The sequence below is a fragment of the Amblyomma mixtum genome, chromosome 8 (genome assembly GCF_055824585.1).
Source record: "Amblyomma mixtum isolate Tamu chromosome 8, ASM5582458v1, whole genome shotgun sequence".
In the NCBI taxonomy this organism is placed as follows: domain Eukaryota; kingdom Metazoa; phylum Arthropoda; class Arachnida; order Ixodida; family Ixodidae; genus Amblyomma; species Amblyomma mixtum.
The window spans coordinates 111,755,466-111,779,098 of NC_143019.1; the positions used below are offsets into that span (position 1 = coordinate 111,755,466).

Sequence of the window (23,633 nt, forward strand, 5' to 3'; positions counted from 1 at the left end):
CGCCAACACCGCACGAAACAGAACAGGTTAATGAGAAAAAAGCTTCAACACAAAAAGCAGACTTAAAAGCAGTAACGTCGCGTGGGGAGCGGAAGTTGGTTTCCTGTAAGAACAGGATGTCGACGCCCTGTGAGCGGGCGAAGTGCATAATCTCTCTCTGCTTGTCCGGTGATCGAAATCCCTGAACATTCAGGGAGAGGAGATGCACTAGCGCCATGATGACAAGACAGGGCGCCGACGTACACGGGAAACATTTAAAGTGCCCCGCCATGGGCGGAGCTAGGAGCACACTTTTTTGCGTGGGGCGGGGCAGCGCCGTCTAAGCTATCGTCTGAATTCTCCTGACGCGCGTGCTTCCCCGCGAGCTTGCCGGTGTCCATCTCTTCGATGGGGTTCGCACGCAGGTCGAGCGGCTGGCTCACCGACACTGTCGGAGGTGGAGTTCCGGGTGTCGCTGCATCGGTCGGGCGGGTGTCAGGTCGCCCGTCCTCCTCCCTGGACAGCGGTCGGCGTGGCGCACGGCGGGGCGGGCCCTGGTCGCTGGAAGGGGTAAGGGCCGCGCGCTGCTCGGGGGTCAGGTCGCCCGTGAGGCGCAGGATGGTGCCGCCGTCGGAGAGCCCACCCTCCTCCGTGAAGGAGGTGGAGGACTCAGAGTCCCGGCTCGCCTCGTCAGCCGAACCGAAGGGTGGAAGCGATGCGGGGGAGAACGCCCCCATCGTGTCGGAGGCGGAAGGGGACGAGGGCGAGCCGAACGCGAAGAGCCCTAGTGAGCTCTCCGCTGGCGCATCGGCAGCCGGGGTGGTCGGGCTGCCGTCACCAGGCTCAGCAGGCTCCTCCCCCTCGCGGGTCTCGGCCGGGTGGTGCTCGGCCTGGACCTCCTCGGTGGTCTCGACAGGGGGGCTCTCGACCCGGTCGACCTGCGCGGTGTCGTCGGCAGGACGGGGTTCGGCGGGGGGCTGCGGGGTCGCGGTTGCGCCTCCCTTGGGCGGCTCCGGGCGGGGGGGCGCCGACTTCCGGGCGGCGGCGGCGTCCGCGTAAGAGCGCGGCCGCAGGCAGTCCGCTGCCGCGTGGGGGCCGCCGCATCGCCTGCACGCCGCCTGGCACCCGGCCGTTTCGTGGCCGAATGCGTCGCAGCGCGAGCACCGCGGCGTGCGGCACGTAGCGCCGACGTGGCCCTCCTGCCCGCAGCGCGAACACACCTTGCGCACGCCCCGGTAATCGCACAGGATGCGGTGCCCCAACACGTTGATAAAGTTGGGGACTGGTTTCCGCATCTCCATGCGGACGAGGCGCTGCCCGTTGCCGACGTGCCGCCGGCCCTTGAGAACGGGGTGTCCCACCTCGAGCACTTTCCCGTACGGGCTGAGTGCTGCGGCGAGCGAGGCGTCGCCCACGAAGAGCGGCAGCCGGAACACCGTGATGTTGACGACCGCCGGTCCCACACAGGCGACCGGAACTAGGGTGCCGTTGACGGAGAAGGCCCCCTCTGCGAGTAACTTTTGAGCCGCCGCAGCCGAGACTACGGCGACACAAAACTTAAAACCCCCTTGGTGCTGGAGGGTTTCCAGCATCTTGGGGCCGATAACGGCCTCGATGCCGTCGACGATGTCGTCGGCCGAGGCGTCTAACTTTGCTTCAAAAGTGAAGCAGTGCTCCTTTGGGGGAGGAGCGCGAAAGGTCGGTCCTCCGAGAGGACCGGATGGAGCCATGCTGGTGCCGGGCCGGGGACCGCGTTCAGCAGGCTGGTGGGTGGTGGGGGGTGGGGGGCCGCGGGCAGCACCTCCACCGGGTTCCTGGGACAGCAGGGGGGCGGCAGCAGGCATTCCCGGGCAGCCGGCCGGCAGCCGGGCGCCGGGGCGGCGATCCTCCAGGGGGGTGGCGGCGCCTCCTCCTGGGGGCGGGGTGGCGGGGTCCAGGGGTCCGCTCCGCTCCGGGGGTGGTCTCCGGAGTGCGATACGAGCACGCTAACTGCAGTTGCCGAATGTGCGCCCTTAGCAGAAGCTTCTCCGAAACGCAAACTGCAGATTTTACTCCCGTGTCTGCAACGACCGTGAGAAAGTTCAGTCCTTTTGACGCACAACAACCAACTAATTAAGCGAAATTTTTATTCCGCTATTTTTTTAAGACCTACAGCAATGATCCTCAGCCGCATGCGCAGTAACTTTTATTTTTTATGGCGAAGAGATGTTTTATACAGGGTGGACATCCGGAGTTTTATAATATTAGGATACTCCTAAAAATACCGATATCGTTTCTCAGCATTGAGATCTCTCACAGCAAGGTTATAAAGAGGCGTCTCAGATCTGAAATAACAATCGAACCAGTAAATCGTAACATTGGTAAATTGGTGTTTCAGGAAAGGAAATGGCGAAGTATCTGTCTCACATATCTCGGCGGACACCTGAGCCGCACCGTGAGGGAAGGGAGGAAGGTAGAAGTGAAATAAGAAAGCGCGTTCACATTTTAAACATAACTGCGTTTTTCAAAACGCAGCTCTTCGGCGCCCGTTTCTGGTTTCGCGGCGTTGCCGTCGCCGTTGTCCGTTGTAACCAGCAGTGGACACCTTAGTCTCGCTAAGCTGCGAAACCAAAGGAGTGCGAAACCAAAGGAAAGCCTTCGGGCTTCTTCTTTCGCGCTGTTTTCACCAATGTCAAAGGAGTGGGCGCTTGGAAAGCAGAGGAAAGGCGCATAACTGCCCTCTTGAAACAATGGACACCTCAATCGTGCATTAAGCTACGTGGTGGTAGTGACCGATGCGCGCTGCATGCCTTGGCAATGTGCCATTTTAAGGAAAGCAAGTGCTCATAACTTGTCCCCTCGGTCAGTGGACTCCTGAATCGCGCTTATAGGTACTTGGGATGATGACAGAGAGATGTGGTCTGCAGGCATTGACAACGTTGTGCCAGAAACACAGCACTCAAGTCATTGGCCATCGGCGTTCATTGTGTTCACTGGTATTGGCGTTGACGTTTTACACTCTATTCATTTTAAGCAAAGGAATTGCGCATAACTGGCTCCCTGGGTCAGCGGAAGCCTAAATCATGCTTATAGGTACGTGGGGTGATGAGAGACAGATGTGGACTGTAGGCATTAGCAACGTTGTGCAAGAAACATGGCGATTAAGCCGTAGGCCGTCGGCGTTCATTGTGCTCACTGGCGTTGACAGCGTTTTACACTCCGATCATTTTAAGGAGTATAACCGGCTCCCTGGGTGAGCGGACGCCTGAATCACGCTTATAGGTGCGTGGGGCGATGAGAAAGAGATGTGGACTGTAGGCATTGGCAACGTTGTGCCAGAAACGCGGCGCTGAAGCCATAGGCCGTCGGCGTTCATTAGCGTTGGCGTCGAAATCGCTTTACACTCCAATAATTTGAAGGAAAAGAAGTCGCATAACTATCTCCCTGGGTCATTGGACGCTTGAATCGCGCTACAGGTACGTGGGTTGATGAGAGAGAGACGTGGGCTGCATGCGTTAGCGCTGACAATTGTGAGCGAACTCTCGAAATCAACCATTAACTGCCATCTGCCAGGGTGGCAGGGTTCTTGGAGAATTTAATGTACATTTAAAAACAAACAGGAATTTCTTACGACTTACCAATTACCACTGCGGAAGAACCCGTTCCTATCGCTCGTAACGCCTCCCACGCCTGTGATAACCTCGCCAAATAATTGCATACACCTCATCTTTAGGAACCAGGCATTGGTGCAGCAAGTCGAGCAGATATCCATCTCTTTCTCCGACCACAAACCTTCCTTCATGACAATCAAGAACTGTTAGTGGAGTGTTTCTTGAAGAAAGAATATGTGTGAAAATCATAAGATGTCTCTGACTGCACATACATGTCTTGCTCGAATACTTTGCCTCAGCCTATCGAAAAGCTGAAACAGCTCATGACAACAAACTTTTTTTTTCTCTCAATAAAGTTTCTCTCTCTCTCTCTCTCTCTCTCTCATTAGCTGCTCCCAAATTTCGCATTAGGAAGTAACGTAATCGTAAACAATTTTTTTCTTTTACTTCCTTTGGCACTTCATTCCCCACACGGGCTCCATTATATTCCATGTGTCGCTGGTTGTGCGGGTTATGACAAGGTGGTAGTTAAACAGATTGTTTTTTGCAGTTCTTCTTTGTTTCATTGGTGACCTAAATAGACCAAGTGGCGGGTGTTACTGGATCTTATTATAGTATTTACAATTCCAGCTGTCTTTAGTTTATATGCCACTGACACTGGAAGTATGGAAGTATGCGAAGCTGCTGAAAAAGTGGCCTACTGGAGTAGGTACTGTTTGAAGAAGTTATTATATGAATAGCGCATTTTTGAAGACGAGAAATGGGATCTAGATATGTTTTATATGTATTGCCCTATGTTTCCACGCAGTAGGATAATTGGCTATATACAAAGGCGAAATACAGAATGCGTTAAACTGGAACATCAAAGCAGTGTCTGGCCTTTAGTAAAACATGACAACCATAGGCCAATTTGGAGCAGACATTATAAATTTGTTCTTTCCAGTGCATGTCAGACGCGGACAAGATTTCAAGATACTTCGTTCCGCCTTAAGGGTATTACGTGATACCGTTGATGTGTCCGGCTACCGGCCAGCGTCCTGCTTGCATATCAGTTTGCCGACACGGACATTGTAGGAGAACACACACAGTCTCCCTTTACCCAAATCGAACAAACGTGCCTCGATGTCAAACGGTAGCGTGTAGAGGGTAGCGCGAACTCATGATCAGTGGATGGATTCCTATCTATCTTTATACTCTATAAATCTTTTTAATCATAATCATAATTCGTTTAATGCTTTGTTCACATTACAATGCCGGAGCTCCCGTGAGACGTCCCGACCCTTGAGGCTTTTGGAGATTCTCTCGAGAAGTCAAATACCACCCCACTTTCTCCGCTGAAAAGGACCCTTAACAATGTCGCGTTAAAAGTGTGGCAATGTATGCGTCCAAGCATGCTTTCAACATTTTTGCTGACCTGGAGTCCTTTCGGCAGGGGAAAGTGCAAGCAGCTGTGTTTTTCCACGCTCCGTTATTCCACAGTGATCGCTTGCTCGTTTAAAGTTCTTGCTTATTGGGTTCTGTTTCTAGGCAACAGGTCGAAGGCGTCGAATGCAATTCAGTGCCTACAGCGCAGTGCAGAGAGAAGAAAGATGCTTTCTTAATGATCCATTTCAGTCCCATCAGGTCCTTCTTAGCGATCGATCATGATGATAACTGGGGTTTGACCTAGCCTGCCGTTGTGACGAGCGGCAGAAATAAATCAAATTACTTCAGTGCACTGTTCCGGCCGATGATGATAACCCGGCTCCACACCACGCACCAGTGTTGTGATAAGACCGTACAGGAACCGTGGCAAATGACTGTGGACCATGACACTGGACAAAAGGCCAGCATGAGAAGGCCGCAACGGAATTCAGCGCTCAGCACAGCCCTGATATTGCCAGCGGGGAAAGAAAACATAAATGTTGCGGACCTGGAAATGTAATTATAATCCTATAATAACAAGTTTTAACATTTTGTTCTTCGTTTTCACTTTAACCGATTAATTTTGTGAAAAGAAAGAGAAATTCCAGAAATTTTGTTGCTTTTTTAGGTACCTAAGTCAGCTTCCAGGTAAGTAACATAATTGCGCCTTTCCACACTTCTAATTTCAGCCTTGTTCGCAACCCATCACAAAAACAGGTAAAACTATGTAAAAAACAAATATCAATGTACGAAAAAGCGTAAAAACTTTATTGATAAAGTTCATGTTTTTGGCACTAATGATTCGTTTCATTGTTTGTGCCAAATTTCCCTAGCGTAGTTTGATTATACCATTAGCAAAATATAACGCATTTACTACATTCTAAGACTTTGCAAGCGACGTTGCGCAAAGCGACAACACTGTTCAAAGTGAGACAGATGTGTAAGTTGTTTCCCATCCGCAAATAAGCGGTCCATTAGTGCCAGCTGTGTGCAAACAATCGGCAGTGTGTCGCCTCGTCTCGTATAGATGAAAACAGTGGGAGTGTTGCGAGCAGCTGTCCAAATCACCATGATCATCATCTGACTGGCTAAGCCCACTGAAGAGAAAAGGACTCTCCCATGTCGCCCCAATTAACCCTGTCCTTTGCCATCTGGGGCCACCGTATCGCCGCAAACTTCTTAATCTTATCCGCCCATCTAAATTTCCGCCCACCGCTGGTCCGCTTGCCTTCTCTTGAAATCCACACGTTACCCTTAATATCTAGCCCTCGCATTAGATGCCCTGCCCTAGCCCATTTCTTCCTCTTGATTTCGTCTAGTATGTCATTAACCCACGTTTGTTCTTTCACCCACTCTCTCCGCTTCCGGTCTCTAAACATCACGCCTGTCATTTTTCTTTCCATAGCTCGCAGCGTTGTCCTTAAGAGGAACTCTTTTCGTTAGACTCCACGTTATATGCCGCATAAGTAAGTACCGGTAAGGTGCAGCTGTTGTATAATTTTCTCCTGAGAGATATTGGTAAACTGGTATCATGCTCTTAGAGAACGTAGCATATGCGCCTCATCCCATTTTTATTCTTTTAGCTATTTCCCTCTCATGATCCGGATCAGCGGTCACGAACTGCCCTGTGTAGGTATATTGGCTCAAAACTTCCAGCATCTCGCTACCCGCTGTCAACTGCTGTTTCCTTGCGAGACTGTTGAACATTACTTTGGGTTTCTGCATGTCAATTTTGAGTCCCATTGCACTGCTCAGTCTGTCTAACTCATTGATGACGCTTTGCACCTGAGTGAATTACCAAGGCATTGCCATCAGCGAATCGTAGATTAATTATTTCCTATTAACTCTTATCATCAACTGGTCCCAATCCAAGCTTCGGGAACACCTCCTGTAAACAAGCGATGAACAGTATTGACGAGATCGTGTATCCTTGCCTGACACACTTCTTTATTGGAATTGTATTCCTGGCTTTATGGAGGAATTTGGTAGCTCTACAATCGTTGTAGACATCTTCCACTATTTTTATTTGACTCTTGTATGCCTTGATACCGCAATGCCAGGATAACTGCTGAGGTTTCTAGAGTGAAATGCTTTCTCGTAATTAATAAGTCTATATAGAGGGCTTGGTTCTATTCTGCGCATTTCTCTATCACTTGATTGGTAGTGTGATTATGGCCTATTCTCGAGGACCCTTTACAAAAGCCTGCCTGATCATTTGGTTGACTGCAATCCAAGGTTGTAATGATTCTATTAATCATTACCTTACTAAATATTTTGTAGGCAACTGCCAGTAAGCTAATCGGTGTGTAACTTTTCAAGCCCTGGATATCGCCTTCCGTCTGAAATAAGATGATGTTGCCGTATCAGTTGATAGACGCTTTAATGCTTTCGCGTCTCTTAATCAGATTTTTGGACTCCTGAGATAGCGTGCCGAGATCCTGTCAAATCATCCTACCGCCTACTTACCCTGCGCCCTGCGTAACGATAGCTGTGATATTGTTCGTCGTCCGAACATTAGGACAGTCTACCTGAGTTGAAGCCGGATATCTGTTCTGCGGCGATATCCTGAAATCCTCTACTGCACCTCTTACCACTAACTCATTAATGCGCTTCATTTTCACTAGTTTCGGCCGGTCACTCTTCACGTCTAACCTAATTCGAGACCTTACCATTCTGTGGTCGCTACAACGCACCTTTCCCACAACCTCCACATACTGCTAGATACCGGGGTGAGCGCATATTATGATGTCAAAGTTTAATTCATTTTTACACTAACCGCGGGCGGTCTTCCACGCCGAGTTCCTGTTTTCTCATATCCGGAAGAAGGTTAGGTTGATCCGTAAATAACTTCTCTGTGCGAACTCTAACTCCCCACTGCTATTCCTAGAACCTATGCCATAGTCACCTACCGCCTGGTCTCCAGCTTGCTTCTTGCCTAGCTTCTTATCGAAGTCGGCCACCAGCACATGTTACTGTGACTTTACTTTGTTCATTGCTGATTCCATGTCTTCATAGATGCTTTCAACACTGTGGTCATCATGGCTGGATGTAGGCGCGTAGGCCTGCACCACCTTGAGCTTTAACATCTTATTAATCTTAATTACGATAGCTGCCACCCTCTCGTTAATAGTATAGAACTCCTCTATGCTGCCAGCTTTATCCTGATTGAATAGGAACCCCACACCTAGTTTTCTTCTGTCCACTCTATACGCTCATCTGATCTCCTAACCTCACTGCTATATGAAATCTCATTCAGTACCCGTTAATTCCTCCAACGGCACTGCTAGGCTAGCCTCAGTGGATAAGGTTGTAGAGTTAAAGTTGCAAGGTTCATTTTTCAATGGCGGCCTATGCGGAACAAAGATTCTTAACACCTTCCGCTGCGTCACAGGTCTCACCGCCCCCTTGGTCAGTTGCTCCTAAGACACTGGAGACAGAGGGCCGAGGGTAAACCGCACGACCGGCCAAATTTAATCCTATGTACAGTATGTGTGGCCGTGGTAGGGCGTGCTTAGTGAGCCAAGTGAGAAGCATGAACTGCCGCCAGACCAGCCTGGGCATCGCCCACGCGTGCGCTATTACTTATTGAAGTCATCGAGATCACGGTCGAGGGGCTGAGGGCGAACGTATAACTCTATATGGAGCGGGAACTCGCATCCGGTTCCGACGTACAATAATAATTGTTTAGGATATCAGCAAGACACTACGTGCGCCGGATGACCTACAAATTTCCGCAGTATAAAATATTACTTGGTTTCCTTGCAAATATACACGCGTAACATCGAGCTAGTAATTGCCGCTTCAAGCCGCCCTACGTCGCTCCGGCCAAAATGTGAGCTCGAAATTTTGTGTGTATATCGTACTCATTTGACGAACTCCATTAACAAAATGTAGAGTGTGCAAGAGACAACAATTACTATTGAAGACAGTAGCTTGCGATGTAAGAAAAGTATCGTCGAGTAAATATTCAGGAGCACAGAAATCTTTTCAAAAGTGTGATATTAAGAAAAATACTTTGCGCAGCTGAAACGAGAATAACAATAAAAAGCCCATTCTGACTGACGACCTGTGCTTTAAGCAATATACGCGGCACTAAACATTGTTCGGAAATTGGTCCTGATAAAACGCCAATACTGTAGCGGAACGCGGTGGTAACTAGGCCTTTGAATAGATGGCGTAGGTGTGGGGCGTTTGTCTCGCGCTCTAGAGGCCTGTGGTTTTTATACCAGTTCTGCTGGTGTTCTCGAGATTGTAAAAATAGAAAAGAAGCAGAAACTTGTACAAACTGAATAACCAGGTTATGTGCGCGGTTTGATATTAGCTAACTAAGCACTCTCTCTACTGCACAGCATTTGGAGCTCCTAGTATGGTATTTATTTATTTATATACTTTATATAATTTTACAATACTGCCAGCCGCCTTTTGGCGGCCAAAGGAGGAATGGGCAGAGTGCAGTGCATTAAAAACAAACAGGCACGCCCGTAGTGTGCATTGGGCTATGGCAGAAAAATAAACAGGAAAAAAGATCCAACAAGGGACATCAGACACGAGGCTTCTGCATAGTTTACATAACTTTCCTGCAATTTCCGGAGAAGATAACGGACCGCCGCCGATGATTCACCCTAGAAGAGAACATTACATACACTACTATCACGAGAAGGGATGCAAAGCAAGCAAAAATTAAGGGAAGCAAGCAAGCCAAAATTACTTGGTCAATATTGCGTATGCGGTAACCAATTAATTCCCAGGCGTCTCTCATAGCCTGAGTCGCTTTGGGACGTTAAACCCCATAAAACCAATTAATTCCCAGGCATGAAAGACAGCGGTACAAGTGATTTTTCGTCCTTTCGGGATTAATGACCACCGTTGATCTCCAGCAGCAACGTTTGATAAACCAAAACATAACTGCCTGATGGCGCAGCCCCATTGCAGATTTGAAGGACAAATGTTAATTCAGCATTACAATCAAGACGAACAGAACAACGCACATCAGTTTCAGTTCCCGTTATTCAGATGCTCTCGTTATCTGTTCTCCGCTCTCAGTAACAATCTTTCATGGCATTATTGTTGCTAATAAACTGTTCACTTTTGGGATCGAATCTGCGAGAGTATGCAAAAAGTGAAAAACAAATGGACCAGGATGTGCACAAAAATAACTATCGCTCTCCGCGAGGAAGACGAGCACCCTTCTGCAAGAAAGGCTTGTTGTAACCACAGCAATTCCCGGCTTTGAACGCGCAGACATATTCGACGCTTTTCGAAACGTGTTGCGGGTGAGCTCCTTGATGACGCATTAAGGATAGCCGTAATTCCTTTTCTGGGCAGTAGACTACCAGGTTCTTTAGTGATGTTCACAGCCTGAAGACCGGATCTGAAGTAATCTAGTACGGCGGCGCTATAGAGAAAACCTTATGTGGGCAGCCAAGTTAGAATCGCGCTTGTTTTTAAAAGTCATGATATGCCCACGCATGGTTTCTTGGTTTATTGGGGTTTAACGCCCCAAAGCGACTCAGGCTTATGAGGCACACCGTAGTGAAGGCCTCCGGAAACTTCGACCACCCGAGGTTCTTTAACGTGCACAGCACAGTACACGGGGCTCTAGAATTTCGTCTCCATTGAAATTCGGCCGCAGCTGCCGGGATCCAACCCACGTCGTTCGGGTCAGCAGCCGTGCACCGTAACCACTGAGCCACCACGGCGGGGCTATGCCCACGCATGTTTGTCAATGGTGGCAGTATTTTATTTCTCTAGGATACAAAGGACCAAAACGAAAGACAAGAAAGAAGTCGCCGTCTTGGGTTTGAAACCAGCTTGCGCAAAAGCGGAATGGTATGCTTTCTGCACGCTCAATAGCGAGAATCTGAGATTAATGACATCGACGGGGATGTCTTTTGTACAACAAACAAGTGTCCCTTTTTTGCGCTGTCTTTTTATCAAAATGAACCAATAGCAACATGCCAAACTTTTCGCTCACACGAAAATAGAAACGAAAATCTCTAAGTTTATCTCTACAGGTACGCACGACTCAATTATTATCAGCGATTAGTTTAAAATGCTTGCGCAGGAAAGAAGACAGCAATGTGTGCCAGTCAGTTTCACTTGACTATTAACGAAGAAATTTACGCTCTTCTTCGTGTTCAAAATTTTTATTTACCACAAATATATATTTTTATCTGTGTATACATCGGTAAAGTGACTTGCGCGCACTGTTTTTTAAGCAGCAGGCGGAAGGCTTGTAATGAATAAAAGGCTTCTACACCACAACTCTTCTCTTTACATTCTGTTCCATTCTTATCATCCTCCCGTCTTAGTGACTCATTCCAGGCACAGATAGGACACTGAGCAAAACGGGACTGTCATGGAATTGCAATAGAATTATTTCATCCAACTCCCCTTTCCGTGGAGAGCTAAGCACCTTATCACCATGCGCGCACGCTGTAAAGAGGACCGTTATTACAGAAACAATCAAGCATAGTGCTCTTCGCGCTAGGAAAGTGCCCATTAATGATGTGGCCTCAGAAGTGCTTGCTAACAAATAACGCCTCATATTTACATAGGCCCTTTCACGCAAGTGATCTACTTAGAAATATGGGCTCAGTATCTGATTAGAACTATGCCTTAATGATTCTGCCGAACGTTCTAGTACAGCGGAAAACTTCCTGTTCCTGGGCTACCTCTCTGTATAGCAGACATAAAAAGAAATTATGAAGTGGCACTTCGCCACTTTCATATTTCGCTGGTGGGCAAATAATCGGGTAACAGCGCTCCTAATACACCGGGTGTTTTTTTTTAGAAGGTCCAAAATTTTTAAAGGACGGTAAATTCCTTTAGATTTATTTTAACCCTGGGGCTATACTGAGGGCTACGGCGGACACCAGGTAAAAGGCAAACTACTTTAATTAGTTCGCTGATTAACTGAATACGTTAATTAACTTTTATAATTTTTATTTTAGGGGATATGTTGTATTAGCAGTATTGGAGATCGTCTTCCAAACAGTGCAGCCAAGAAAAAAGATTTTCATGAAAAAATTTCTTGCGCGCGTAACGAAGCGAGAAAAAGTCACCCTGGTAGGCAGCTTCACACTGTAACACAGCGTCTGTGAGCGCCTGTGACGTACCTCGCTCCGCCCTGCACTTTGTGTCAATGCGTTTTTGTTCCAGCGCGGCATTCCGTGAGGCCGCGGAGCGAAGCGAGATAAGCAGCGATAGCGCAGGCCGCCAGTCCGGGACGCGTATTCGCCAACTACAGCCTGTACAGCCACAAGGCTTGAAACCACGGTGAATTGATCACGGTGACTGAAGATTGTCACAACGTCTTACCTAAAAGGGATAATTATTCCCTAAATAATGCTCAAAAGTCTATACCAACCTATTGTTACTAACCATGTAATGTTTAGTTTAAATTCAAAAGTGATATTCCAGCGCTGTGAATAATGTGTGTAAAAGTGATTAGAAAATGTTTTGAAAATCTTAAACGGCTTTATATGCCACTAAGCATCACGATTTGCGACCTAAAAGGAAAATAAATTAAAAAATGAATGAAAAAACAATAAAATTACAGTACAGAGAGCGGAGTCGAACGGCCGACCTTCCATACGCAACACGTGCCTCTAATCCACTGCGCCATAGCTGCTTTTTTTTTTTATTGCATGGAAGAACTTCCGTAGAAAGGAGGAAAACTTCAGTCAGACTGGTTCGAGTCACAAGTTACCGGGCTGCTTAATAGGAGCCCGCCATAGCCCTACCTCAACACTGCATCTCTATCCAAACATCAAAATTCAGGGAGGCACACACATTCATCCAGACACGGCAGCCAGCTTGGAGGTTCTTCGCCTGCAGCATATACACTCCTCACCAAAGCACACTGTTCACGAAACACAGATTTGGACGATCTTGGTGGCTCGGCATGTCTGTCCATCATACGGCTTTTCCAAAGACTGAATAGTCCCATCAACACAAACAGATCATAAGGCACAAGAGAGTTTTTGTCAACAGGCAGAAATCTAATAGTGTATGGTGTAATTTCAATGTCCTTCTTAAGAGTTCGTTGTAGTATGTCTCAAAAGAACATGGCATCACGGCACAGGATGAAGCAATGATCAATTGTCTCAGGCACGTTACACAGACGGCAATTCACATTCCAGGGTACAAACATCCCCTTGTCACTAAGAAATGTCTTGACAGGCAGCGTCGCTGTGTGTAGTTTAAAAAAGAACGTTTTAGCGGCTGCCTGAATGCACATCCGCCTAACACGCTTTAGAACACTGATGTCCAAAGACCCCAGATAAGGCTGCCGATACAATGGTGTAGGGAAGAAAGACTCAGTGAGAGCCTGGGTCATCTGTTTTCTCGAGAGGCTATACAGGTAATCTAAAGAGAAGCGCACAGTGAGGAAATTGAAAGTGTCAGCAACCTCCTTAAGAATCCCCATAAAGTCCCCTCACGAGCCTGCACAGTCGGTGCGAATAAGTAAGGCAAATGAAAACTAAGCCGCCTAATGAGCACAGCTACCAGAAACGGGTGGTTTGCCGATTTGAAAAAGAAAAAAACGGGAAACAAGTTGATGCACGAACAGGTGAACAAGGCCCACTCCACCACCTTCTAAGGGAAGGAACAAGTTGTCACGCCTCATGGGCTCCCATTGAGAGCGCCAAACGAATGTTGCAAATATTCTGTGTATTGCTTGCACCTTCCTCCTCGCACAATGCAGGACTTGAAGGACATACGCGAGCTTTGCAAACAAAAATATGTTACAGACCTGTGCCCTCGCAAACACTGAGAGTTCCCTACCCATCCAAGCCTGTGTTTGCCGCCGTAGAGTTACAATTTGTGAATCCCAGTAGGCTGTACTGTTGTGAACTTGGTGCAGCGGAACGCCTAGGTACTCAAGAGGGCTACAGTCCCAGCCTATGCCACAAAACTGGCTTGGCCTAGTTCCCCAATAACCCAACCAAAAGCCTTTGGATTTCTCTAAATTAAGAGCCGCGCCTGATACATCGCAGAACTGTTTAGTCAAGTTTAGAGCCTCAAGTACACTCTTTTTGTCAGAACAAAAGAGGGCGACATCATCAGCGTAGGCTAAAACTTTAACTTCACATTGGGTCAAAGAGAAACCGCGGATAGCTGCGCTGTTAATAATACTGAGACAGAGGGGTTCCAGATATAGGGCAAACAACAATGGAGACAGTGGACATCCTTGACGAACAGATGCTTCTAGTGGTATTGGTTTCGTTAGCTCCTGATTAACAATAACCCTTGTATAGGAGTTCTTATAGCACAGCCTTATGCGATGTCAAGCCGTCGTTCTGAATGAATATTTATAACAAGCCTTAATGGTGGCTGCTACCTGCCGGTGGGCGGCGCTGTCATCGCTGGCTGTACCGGCTGCATTTGGCGAACACGCGTCCGGGACGCGTGACGCAAAGCGCAGGGTGGAGTGAACTACGTCAGAGGCGCTCCCGGCGCTGCGTTACGGTGTGAAGATGCCTACCAGGGTGACTTTTTCGCGCTTCGTAACGTGCGTGAAAATTCTTTAATTAAAATTGTTTTTTCTCGGTTGGACTGTTTAGAGTACGATCTCCAATTCTGCGAATACAACATATCCCCTAAAACAAAAATTAGAAAAGTTAATTAACATATTTAGTTAATCAGCGAACTAATTAAAGCAGTTTTCCTCTTAGCCTGGCGCCCGCCGTAGCCTCCAGTATAGCCCCCGTGCTAAAGTAAATCTAAAGCAATTTACCTATTTTTTTTAATTTTGGACCTTCTAAAAAAACACCCGGTATATTTCTATCCGAAAACTACGGCCACATCTGAATGTACCGAGGAAGCTATTGCAAAGGAGCGAAAGACGTTGTTTCGCGTGTGCGGATTTCAAGTACAGTAATTCCAGGCACCTCCGCTGGGTGCTGTCGATGCCGTGAAGTTCGATAGTACTCTCTATCAAAACGGGATGCCAAGCGACTTATAGCTGAAGCTTGGCACGCTTTCCGGGCAGGCGCTTCCCACATTCTGTTCATCCGTTCATCAGGTACACAGATGCTTCACAAACTCAAAATGGGGCGGTTGCTTACGGGCCTCAAACGCGTTTTGCTGCCTATCCATGCATGTGGTGTGTTATGGGGTACAGTTCACGAGAGCGGTCTGACGTTTTCTTCAGACGGGGGCATTATAATCGCCTGAGACATCAGGCTCCACCTGTGAATATAGCTGACCCAACAATACCGCGCAGCGGCACTGTAAAACGTGAAAGCTGTGGTTTCCAGTTCTTCAACGGAGCCCAAGCCTCAATCATTACCTCGATTGATAGACGATGGAGATCACGGATTAGATTTTCGCGCACAAAGGAGCGTCGTGAGTGAGGCCTTGGGCCAAGCAGTGGCCTGCAGTATTATGAAAATATTATGAAATAAATAAATTTTATATTTGCTTCTCTCCCACTAAGACGGCTTATTTTCATTGATACTACTGCTTAAATATCATAAAGCCAGGATTTTTTCATTGCTTGGTCGGCGCTCTGGCGTAGCATTGCAAGTTAAGTAAGGGTTTGGACTGAAACTTCAAGAACCCACTAATTACTTCATTCTCCTCTGGACGCTCTAAGATGCACTCGCCAGTTAAAGCGAAAGCTACGTCGTGGCATGAAGCGCTCAAGTGCTCACTAGATCTGTTCAGTGACGCGGGAAGTTTAAGGACAAGGCCTAATTTATTACTCAACACTATGGCTAAAGAGGCTATTTGCTGATACAGGGCACCGCTCGTGCCGTGTTTCCTCTGCTTTTATCCACGTGTTTCGAGCTGCTCCCTTAAAATCAGATGTATTAATTTTTCAGTGCCGAACCATAAGCCAGGACTATCAGGCACGCCGTGTCACAAAAAACGGGATGTCCGTTGAACAAGTGGATTATTTCCAGAACTCACAAATCTTTGTCCGGGAGAGTTTCTACATTTTTCCACATCCCAGACAATTTTGCCGCTGACGGGGCTCAACTCGTAAAGTCGCGTGCAAATGCAGGTGACCATCGCCAGAGAACAACTGTGACAGGTGAGAGCTCGCGATCCCGAAGACCAGCCAAGGTCAAAATGGACGCCTTATAACGCGCGCAGTAAACCACGTCCTGGATTAATTGATTGCCAGCTTTATTTAATCGAACCTTCCAGGAATATGGCGCAACCCTAATGAGACGAAAAGAACCAACTCGCCCAGGGATTTCCGGAATACCGTCTAATCCGCTAGTCGTACGAGATTAAAACATTACCTGACCGAGCAAGTTAGAATGTAGCTTTCCGTTTCGAAACCGGCGCTGGTTACTTTCTTCTTTTGGTTTGGTTTGGTTTATGGGGTTTAACGTCCCAAAGCGACTAAGGCTATGAGAGACGCCGTAGTAAAGGGCTCCGGAAATTTCGACCACCTGGGGTTCTTTAACGTGCACTGACATCGCACAGTACACGGGCCTCTAGAATTTCTCCTCCAAAGAAATTCTAGCCGCCGCGGCCGGGATCGAACCCGCGTCTTTTGGGTCAGCAGCCGAGCAACCACAGCTGTTCATAATGTTACTTTTGGAGCTTAGCGAGTCGTTACGACCATTCGTCCGACCTACATGATTTCCCCGCTTTGCGGCCTGTTTCTTATTTTCTACGAGAAACCTGTACTGGTTCATTAATATCAACCTGTAATACGGTTTTGTCGGCCGCATATCTAATAGGTAAAGAAACTATACTGCTCTTACCATCCGTCTTCTGCGAGAATATAGGCGTACCGAGGACCTCAGTGGCCGCTATCAGTAAACGCGATTTCACTGTAGCACGCCCCTATGAGCTCCTCAATCTTCAGTGACGTTATCTCACCGAAATGAATGAACGCATGTGCATCAAAGCAGAGCTAACATGACCCTTAGCAGGCAAGCTGCCGCAATTAAGATACTGCAATGTAGACTGCCGTGTCTGAAACAACCGTGAGGAGGTTCACTCTTTCTGACGCATAGTATATGCCAGGCGCAATTGGCACAAATGACGTGAAATTTCTCCTTCACGCTATTTTTTTCAGACCTACAGCAATAAGACTCGGCCGCATGCGCGGTTGCTTTTACTCTTTATGCCGAAGAGATGTTTTATACAGAGCGGGCTTGCCCGGAGTTTTATAATATTAGGATAATACGAAAGAAACCGAAATCGTTTCTCACCATTAAGATCTCTCAGAGCAAGGTTATACAGAGGCGTCTCAGAACTAAAATAAGAAGCGAACCGGTAATTAAGGCGGGTTTACATTTAAAAGATAACTGCGTTTTCTAGAGCGCAGCTCTTTGGCGCCCGTTTCTGCGTTTCCGCGGCGTCGCTGTCCGTTGTAACCAGCAGTGGACACCTTAGTCGCACTTTAAGCTGCGAAACCAATGGAGCAGGAGATTGTAAAGCAGAGGAAAGGCGCATAACTACCCTCTTAAAACAGTGGACACCTCAATCGTGCTTTAAGCTACGAGGCAGTAGTGAGAGATGTGCGCTGCACGCGTTGGCATTGTGCCATTTTATGGAAAGGAAGTGCGCATAGCTGGCTGCCTCGGTCAGTGGACGCCTGAATCGCGCCTATAGGTACGTGGGCTGAAGAGAGAGAGAGAGAGAGGTGTGGGCTGCAGAAATTGACAACGTTGTGCCAGAAACACCACGCTGAAGCCATAGGCCGTCGGCGTTCATTGTGTTCATTGGCGTTAGCCTTGACTACGTTTTATACTCCGATCATTTGAAGGAAAGGAAGACGCATAACTGGCTCCCTGGGCCAGCGGACGCCTGAATTGCGCTTATAGGTACGTGGGGTGATGAGAGAGACACGTTGACTGCATGCGTTAGCGCTGACAGGGGTGAGCGAACTGTCGCGATCAACCATTAACTACCACCTACCAGGGTGGGACTTTAATGTAGATATAAAGACAAACAGGAAGTCTTTACCACTCATGTGGGAGAGCATCCCGTTCCTCTCGCTCGTAACGCCTCCCACGGCTGTGACAACCTCGTGAAATACTTCTATAGACCTCGTCTATAAGAACCAGCCATTGGTACAGCAAGTCGAGCGGATATCCATCCATGTATTTCTCCGACCACGAACTTCCCTTCATGGCAATCAACAACTCTTATTGGAGTGTTTATTGAAGAAGAAATATGAGTAAAAAAACATGTTGTCTGTAAATGCACATACATGTCTTGCTCGAATTCTTTGCCTCAATCTATCGAAAAGCTGGAAGAGCTGATGAGTTCCGCTCAAATTTCGCATTAGGAAGTAACGTAATACTCGGCATTTTTTTTCTTTTACTTCGTTTTGAACTTCGTTCCACACATGGGCTCCATTATATTCCATGAGTCGTTAAACAGATTGTGTGCTGCCGCTCTTCTTTGTTTTTTAGGTAACCTGAATAAAGTAAGTGGCAGGGGCTTATTGGATCCTATTATGGTCTTTACTATTTCAGCTATCTTTAAGTTATGTGCCATTGACACTGGAAGCATGCGAAGCTGCTGAAAAAGTGGCCAACTGGGGTAGGTACGGTTTGAAGAAGTTCTTATATGAAAAGAGCGTTTTTGAAGACGAGAAATGGGATCTAGATACGTTTTATACTGTCACAAATAGGACCGGAACCAAAAGGGTAGGCACAGGCCGCAAGCACTAAAGCAGTGTCCCAGCTGCGAGAGCGCGCCAGTCCCTTACTCGTCCTCTAGGCGCCGCCCGGAGACACCTGGCGGCAGTATTCCCCCTCCGCCCCAAAGAAGAAATCAAACACGTGGGCGCACTTTGAGCGAACGGAAGGAAGTAGAACAAGCGAACAAACGGTCACGTCCCGCTCAACGAAATCAGGCAAAAATTTAAAAAAAAACGCGGAAGAGGCGTCCGTTACTGCGCAAAGTGAGGCTTCATACGCAGTACGTGCACGAACTCAGGCTGGAGTCCACAGCGCGAACTCGCCATAGTGACATCGAAAAGGACTTCATACGTCACATCCGTGATGCCGCGCAGCACTGTGTACGGTCCAAAGAAGCGGCTAAGGAGCTTCTCCGACAGGCCTGGGCGACGTACTGGGGTCCATACCCACACTTTGTCATTGGGGTGGTACTCTACGTATCGATGTCGTTGGTTGTAGAGTTGTGCATCCGTTGCCTGCGGCCGTCGGATGGGCATACGGGCCAGTTGACGGGCTTCCTCTGCGTGCCGGGTAAATTCCTCGGCGTCTGACGTGAGCGCATGGTCGTCAGGGGTGCACGGAAGCATGGCGTCTAGCATTGTTTGCACGCCACGCCTGTAGACGAGGCGAAACGGCATAAAGCGAGTCGTTTCCTGAATCGCCGTGTTATAGGCGAACGTCACGTATGGGAGGATCTCGTCCCAAGTCTTGTTCTGTACATCGACGCACACTGCGACCATGTCCGCTAAGGTTTTGTTGAGGCGCTCCGTGAGCCCGTCTGACTGCGGGTGGTATGCAGCAGTCTTGCGGTGGGTCGTGTGGCTCAGCTGGAACACCTCGTGCATGAGCTGCACTGTAAACGCCGTGCCCCTATCGGTGATTACGGAGGACGGGGCGCCGTGTCGTAGGACAATGTGGCGTATGAAGAAATGCACGATTTCAGAGGATGTATTGCGCGGCACCGCCTTGGTCCGCATAGCGCGTCAAATAATCAGCCGCAACTATAATCCACTTATTGCCAGAAGATAATACAGGGAATGGGCCCAGAATATGAATGCCGACTTCGTCAAAAGGTGTGCGAGGTGGTTCAATTGGATGGAGCAAACCTGCAGGCTTTAGCGGCGGCGAGCGTTGAATACGCACAGGTTGCTTTTATTACGTGATCGCCTTAAATATATAAAAAAACTGCGTTCTGAACCAAAATTGCGGCCTACAAGAGAGTAGAACGTTAACTGAAGCGCAACAGCACCATAATGCTCTATGCAACTCAGTAGCTGAAACGAGTCACTCGCAGTATTGCGGTGCGTTTTACTTCTTTTCACCTCCCGACAAACATAAGCGGTTTATGAAGTTTGAAGTTTTGCGCGCCAAGTACGGAGTCACATCGCAAGAGGCCTCAAGCGCGTTTTGCTGCCTGTCGCACACAAGTGGTTTGTTATGAGGTCCAGTTCATGAGACCGGTCTCATGTGTTCTTCAGACGGGGTGATGCATTATAATCGCCTCAGACATCAGGCTCAATCTGTGAATATAGCATACCGAAACAATAGCCCGCAGCTGCACTGTAAAACTTGAAAGCTGTAGTTTCCAGTTCTTCAACGGTGCCCCAGCCTCAAGCATTACCCCGATTGATCGACGATGGAGATCTTGGCGTATTAGATTTTCGCGCACAAAGCAGCGTCATGAGTCAGACAACTTTATATTTGCTTCTCTCGCCATAAGACGGCTTATTTTCATTGATGGCACAGCTTAAAATCATAAAGCCAGGAATTTTCACTGCTTGGTCGGCGCTCTGGAGTAGCATAGTAAGTAAGGGTTTCGACTGAAACTTGAAGAACCCACTAATGACTTCAGTCTCCATCGGATACTCTATGATGCACTCGCCAGTTAAAGCGAAAGCTACGCCGTGCCATGAAGCGCTCAAGTGCTCACTAGATCTGTTCAGTGACACGGAACGTTGAAGGACAACGCCCAATTTATTACTCAAGGCTAAAGCGGCCGTTTGGTGACACAGGACATCGCCCGTGCCGTGTTTCCTCTTCTTTTACCCACGTCGTTTGAGCTGTTGCCCTTAAAATCTGACGTTATTTTTTCAATGTCGAACCACAACCCGGGGTTATCAGGCATGCCGCGTCATAAAAGAGCGGATGACCGTAGAACAAATCGATTATTCCCGCAACTCGCAATCTTTGTGCAAGAGAGTTTCTACATTTTTCCCACATCCGAGACACGTCTGCCACTGACGAGGCTCAGCTCGTAAGTCGCGTGCAGATGCAGGTTAACATCGCCACAGAACAACTAACAGGTGAGGGCCCGGGATCCCAAAGACCAGCCTAGGTCACAATGGACGCCTTATCACGCGCGCAGGAAACCACGTCCTCGACCCATAGGTCACAAGCTTTATTTAATAGAACCTTCCAGGAATATGGCGCAACCCTAATGGGATGAAAAGAACCAGCTCGTCCAGGGTTTCACGGAATACCGTCTACTCCGCTAGTCGTACGAGCGTAAAACCTCATTAGACTGAGCAAGTTAGAATATACCTGGTCATTTCGAAACCCGTACTGGTTACTTTCTACCGTTGAAACACAGCTGTGCAATTGGAACCTTTGTAGCTAAGTGAGTCATTACGAGTGTCCTTCCGGTTTGGTTTATTGGTTTATTGGGGTTTAACGTCCCAAAGCAACTCAGGCTATGAGGGACGCCGTAGTGAGAGAGAGAGAGAGAGAGAAACTTTATTGTGACAGGAATTCGTGGCACGCCGCAGGGTCCCCGCGCGAACCCACTGCACTCAAGTGTTTATGTTCCTAAGGTCCATAACACTGGCAGCCCGGCCGGTGGTGATGGTCTGCACGGCCGGGTCCTCCGAGCGCAGCAGGGTCTCCCAGTCCTCCCAGGTCTTGAGGTTCTCTAGGTCCTGGGGAGAGGGTCCGCCGGGCAGAGAGAAAGTATGTGGAGGCAAGAGGCGAAGGGTTCTGGGCATAGGGCGCATGCCGGAGTGGGAAAGGAGGGATCATAGTGGGCTAGGGTAAGGGGTGAGGAGAGAGAGTGTGTCTGTAGTCTGGGCCAGCCAGAGTGTTGCTTGTTTGTTATCTAGGGAGGAGTGGGGCGGGGGGTAGAGCTGGCGTGAGGCTCTGTAGGCCTGCGTCCGCTCGCTGAATGAGTGCATGCGCTCCTTCGTTAATCCCCGATGCGAGGCCACCTGAGCCCGGTTTAAAGAACCTCGGGCTAAAAGGTTGGCGGCCTCGTTTCCGGGATTCCCGGAGTGCGCGGGCACCCATATCAGCTCCACTTGGCGGGGCGGGGATGTATCGGGCGAGTCCAGTATACCAAAAGCAGGGATATGGACTCGGCCTCGAGCAAAATTTAGAATCGCAGTTTTAGAATCACTTAAAATGTACCGGGCTTCCGTGCGGGTGATATCAAGTGCAATGGCGGCTTCCTCTGCAGCCTCTGGGGAGGTGCCTGGAGGGAGAGGTAGTGTGAGGAAGGCGGATAAAGAGGAGTCCACCACAGCTGCTGTCGCTTCATCACCCGTGCAGGCAGCGTACACCCATACAGCGTCCGGCTCGGGGCCGTACTCCCGATAGAGTGCCTTCGCACGGGCTCTGCGGCGCTGCTCATGGTGGGACGGGTGCACATTCCTCGGGAGCGGCCTGATGAGGAGCTCCCGGAGAAGGGGTCGTGGGATGGCGAGGAGGGTTGAGTCGTTGGCCGGTATTTTGATTCCGAGGGATTCCAGGATATACCGACCTGTGGAGGTGTGTGTGAGCCTGATGTATTGGGCCTGTCGGTGGGCCTCCACCAGTTTCCCGATCGTGTTGAGGAGGCCCAGGCCAAGCAATCTGTCTGTGGCTGTGTTGAGGGGAAGATGAGGTGCTACCTTGAATGCCTTGCGAATCAAAGCATCCAAAGCGTTTATGTCATGTTTGGATAGTTGTAAGTATGGGGTAGTGTACAGCACTTGACAAGACCAAGGCTTAAATGAGGCGACATACGTTGCGCTCCTTCATGCCTCTATGACGTCCCGAAACCCTGCGGATGATGTGCGATATCGCGCCTACAACCTGCTTGAGTTTCTTGAGGGTGCTGGTGTTTTTGCCATCGTTCTGGATGTGCAGACCCAATACACGGAGGGTGCCAACCTCAAGTACCGGGTCACCATTTAGTTCAATGGCAATGGGGAGCGTAGACAGCGGTGGTTCTTAGGCCGGATGAGGAAGAGTTTGGACTTCTCTGGGGAGCAAGACAGTCCGATGGTGCGTGCGTAATTTTGGGTGAGGGTGGCTGCTTCCTGTAAGCTGTTCTCTATGCCGCCGTCACTGCCGTGGGTGGTCCATAGGGTGATATCGTCGGCATAAAGAGTGTGCTTCAGGTAGGGAATAGTTCCCAATTTTCGGTCGAGGGGGATGGCGGTAATATTAAACAAAAAGGGGGAGAGGACGGACCCTTGAGGGGTGCCGATGCTCTGAAGCGTGTAGCAGGGGGAAGACAGAGGGGCCGAAGTGTATCTCAGCTGTGCGGTCAGTGAGGAATACTTTAATGTAGGCGTACGTGCGCACACCCACATTCAATGGGGATAGAGCAGTCATGATTGCCTGATGTTCAACGCGATAAAAAGCTTTGGAGAGATCCAAAGCTAAGACTGCCTTGGTGTGACCTGGAAGAAGCGGATCGAAAATGTTGTGTGTGAGTTGCAGCATGGCGTCCTGTACCGATAGATGGGGGCGAAATCCCAGCATGCAATGCGGGTAAAGATTGTTGTCCGCCATGTGACTTGCGAGTCTCCCTAACACAACATGCTCGACGAGCTTCCCGAGGCATGAGGTTAGCGAAATCGGGCGAAGGTTGTGGAGTGTAAGTGGTTTGTTGGGTTTAGGTATGAATATTACCTTCGCGTGGCACCAGGACTGCGGAAGGTTACCCTCCCTCCAGCACTGGTTGAAGTATTTCGTAATGTGGGTGATCGATTGGTCATCCAGATTACGGAGCATAGAGTTT

At 48.7% G+C, this 23,633-nt stretch overlaps 1 protein-coding gene across 1 annotated transcript; it reads right to left on the bottom strand.

Annotated features, from left to right (window-relative positions):
- Positions 1–239: 239 nt before the first annotated feature.
- Positions 240–16,755, bottom strand: LOC149333911 (uncharacterized). Its single transcript, XM_089558833.1, has 2 exons — positions 16,703–16,755; positions 240–2,039 (listed from the first exon to the last, which is right to left on the bottom strand). The coding sequence occupies exon 2, from the start codon at positions 1,821–1,823 to the stop codon at positions 255–257; it is 1,569 nt and encodes a 522-aa protein (XP_089414959.1). The 5' UTR covers positions 1,824–2,039; positions 16,703–16,755; the 3' UTR covers positions 240–254.
- Between the last annotated feature and the right edge of the window lie 6,878 nt (positions 16,756–23,633).

Bases quoted from the DNA above. Each gene is read 5' to 3' on its own strand.
- LOC149333911 (XM_089558833.1), bottom strand. From the start codon at position 1,823: ATGCCTGCTGCCGCCCCCCTGCTGTCCCAGGAACCCGGTGGAGGTGCT.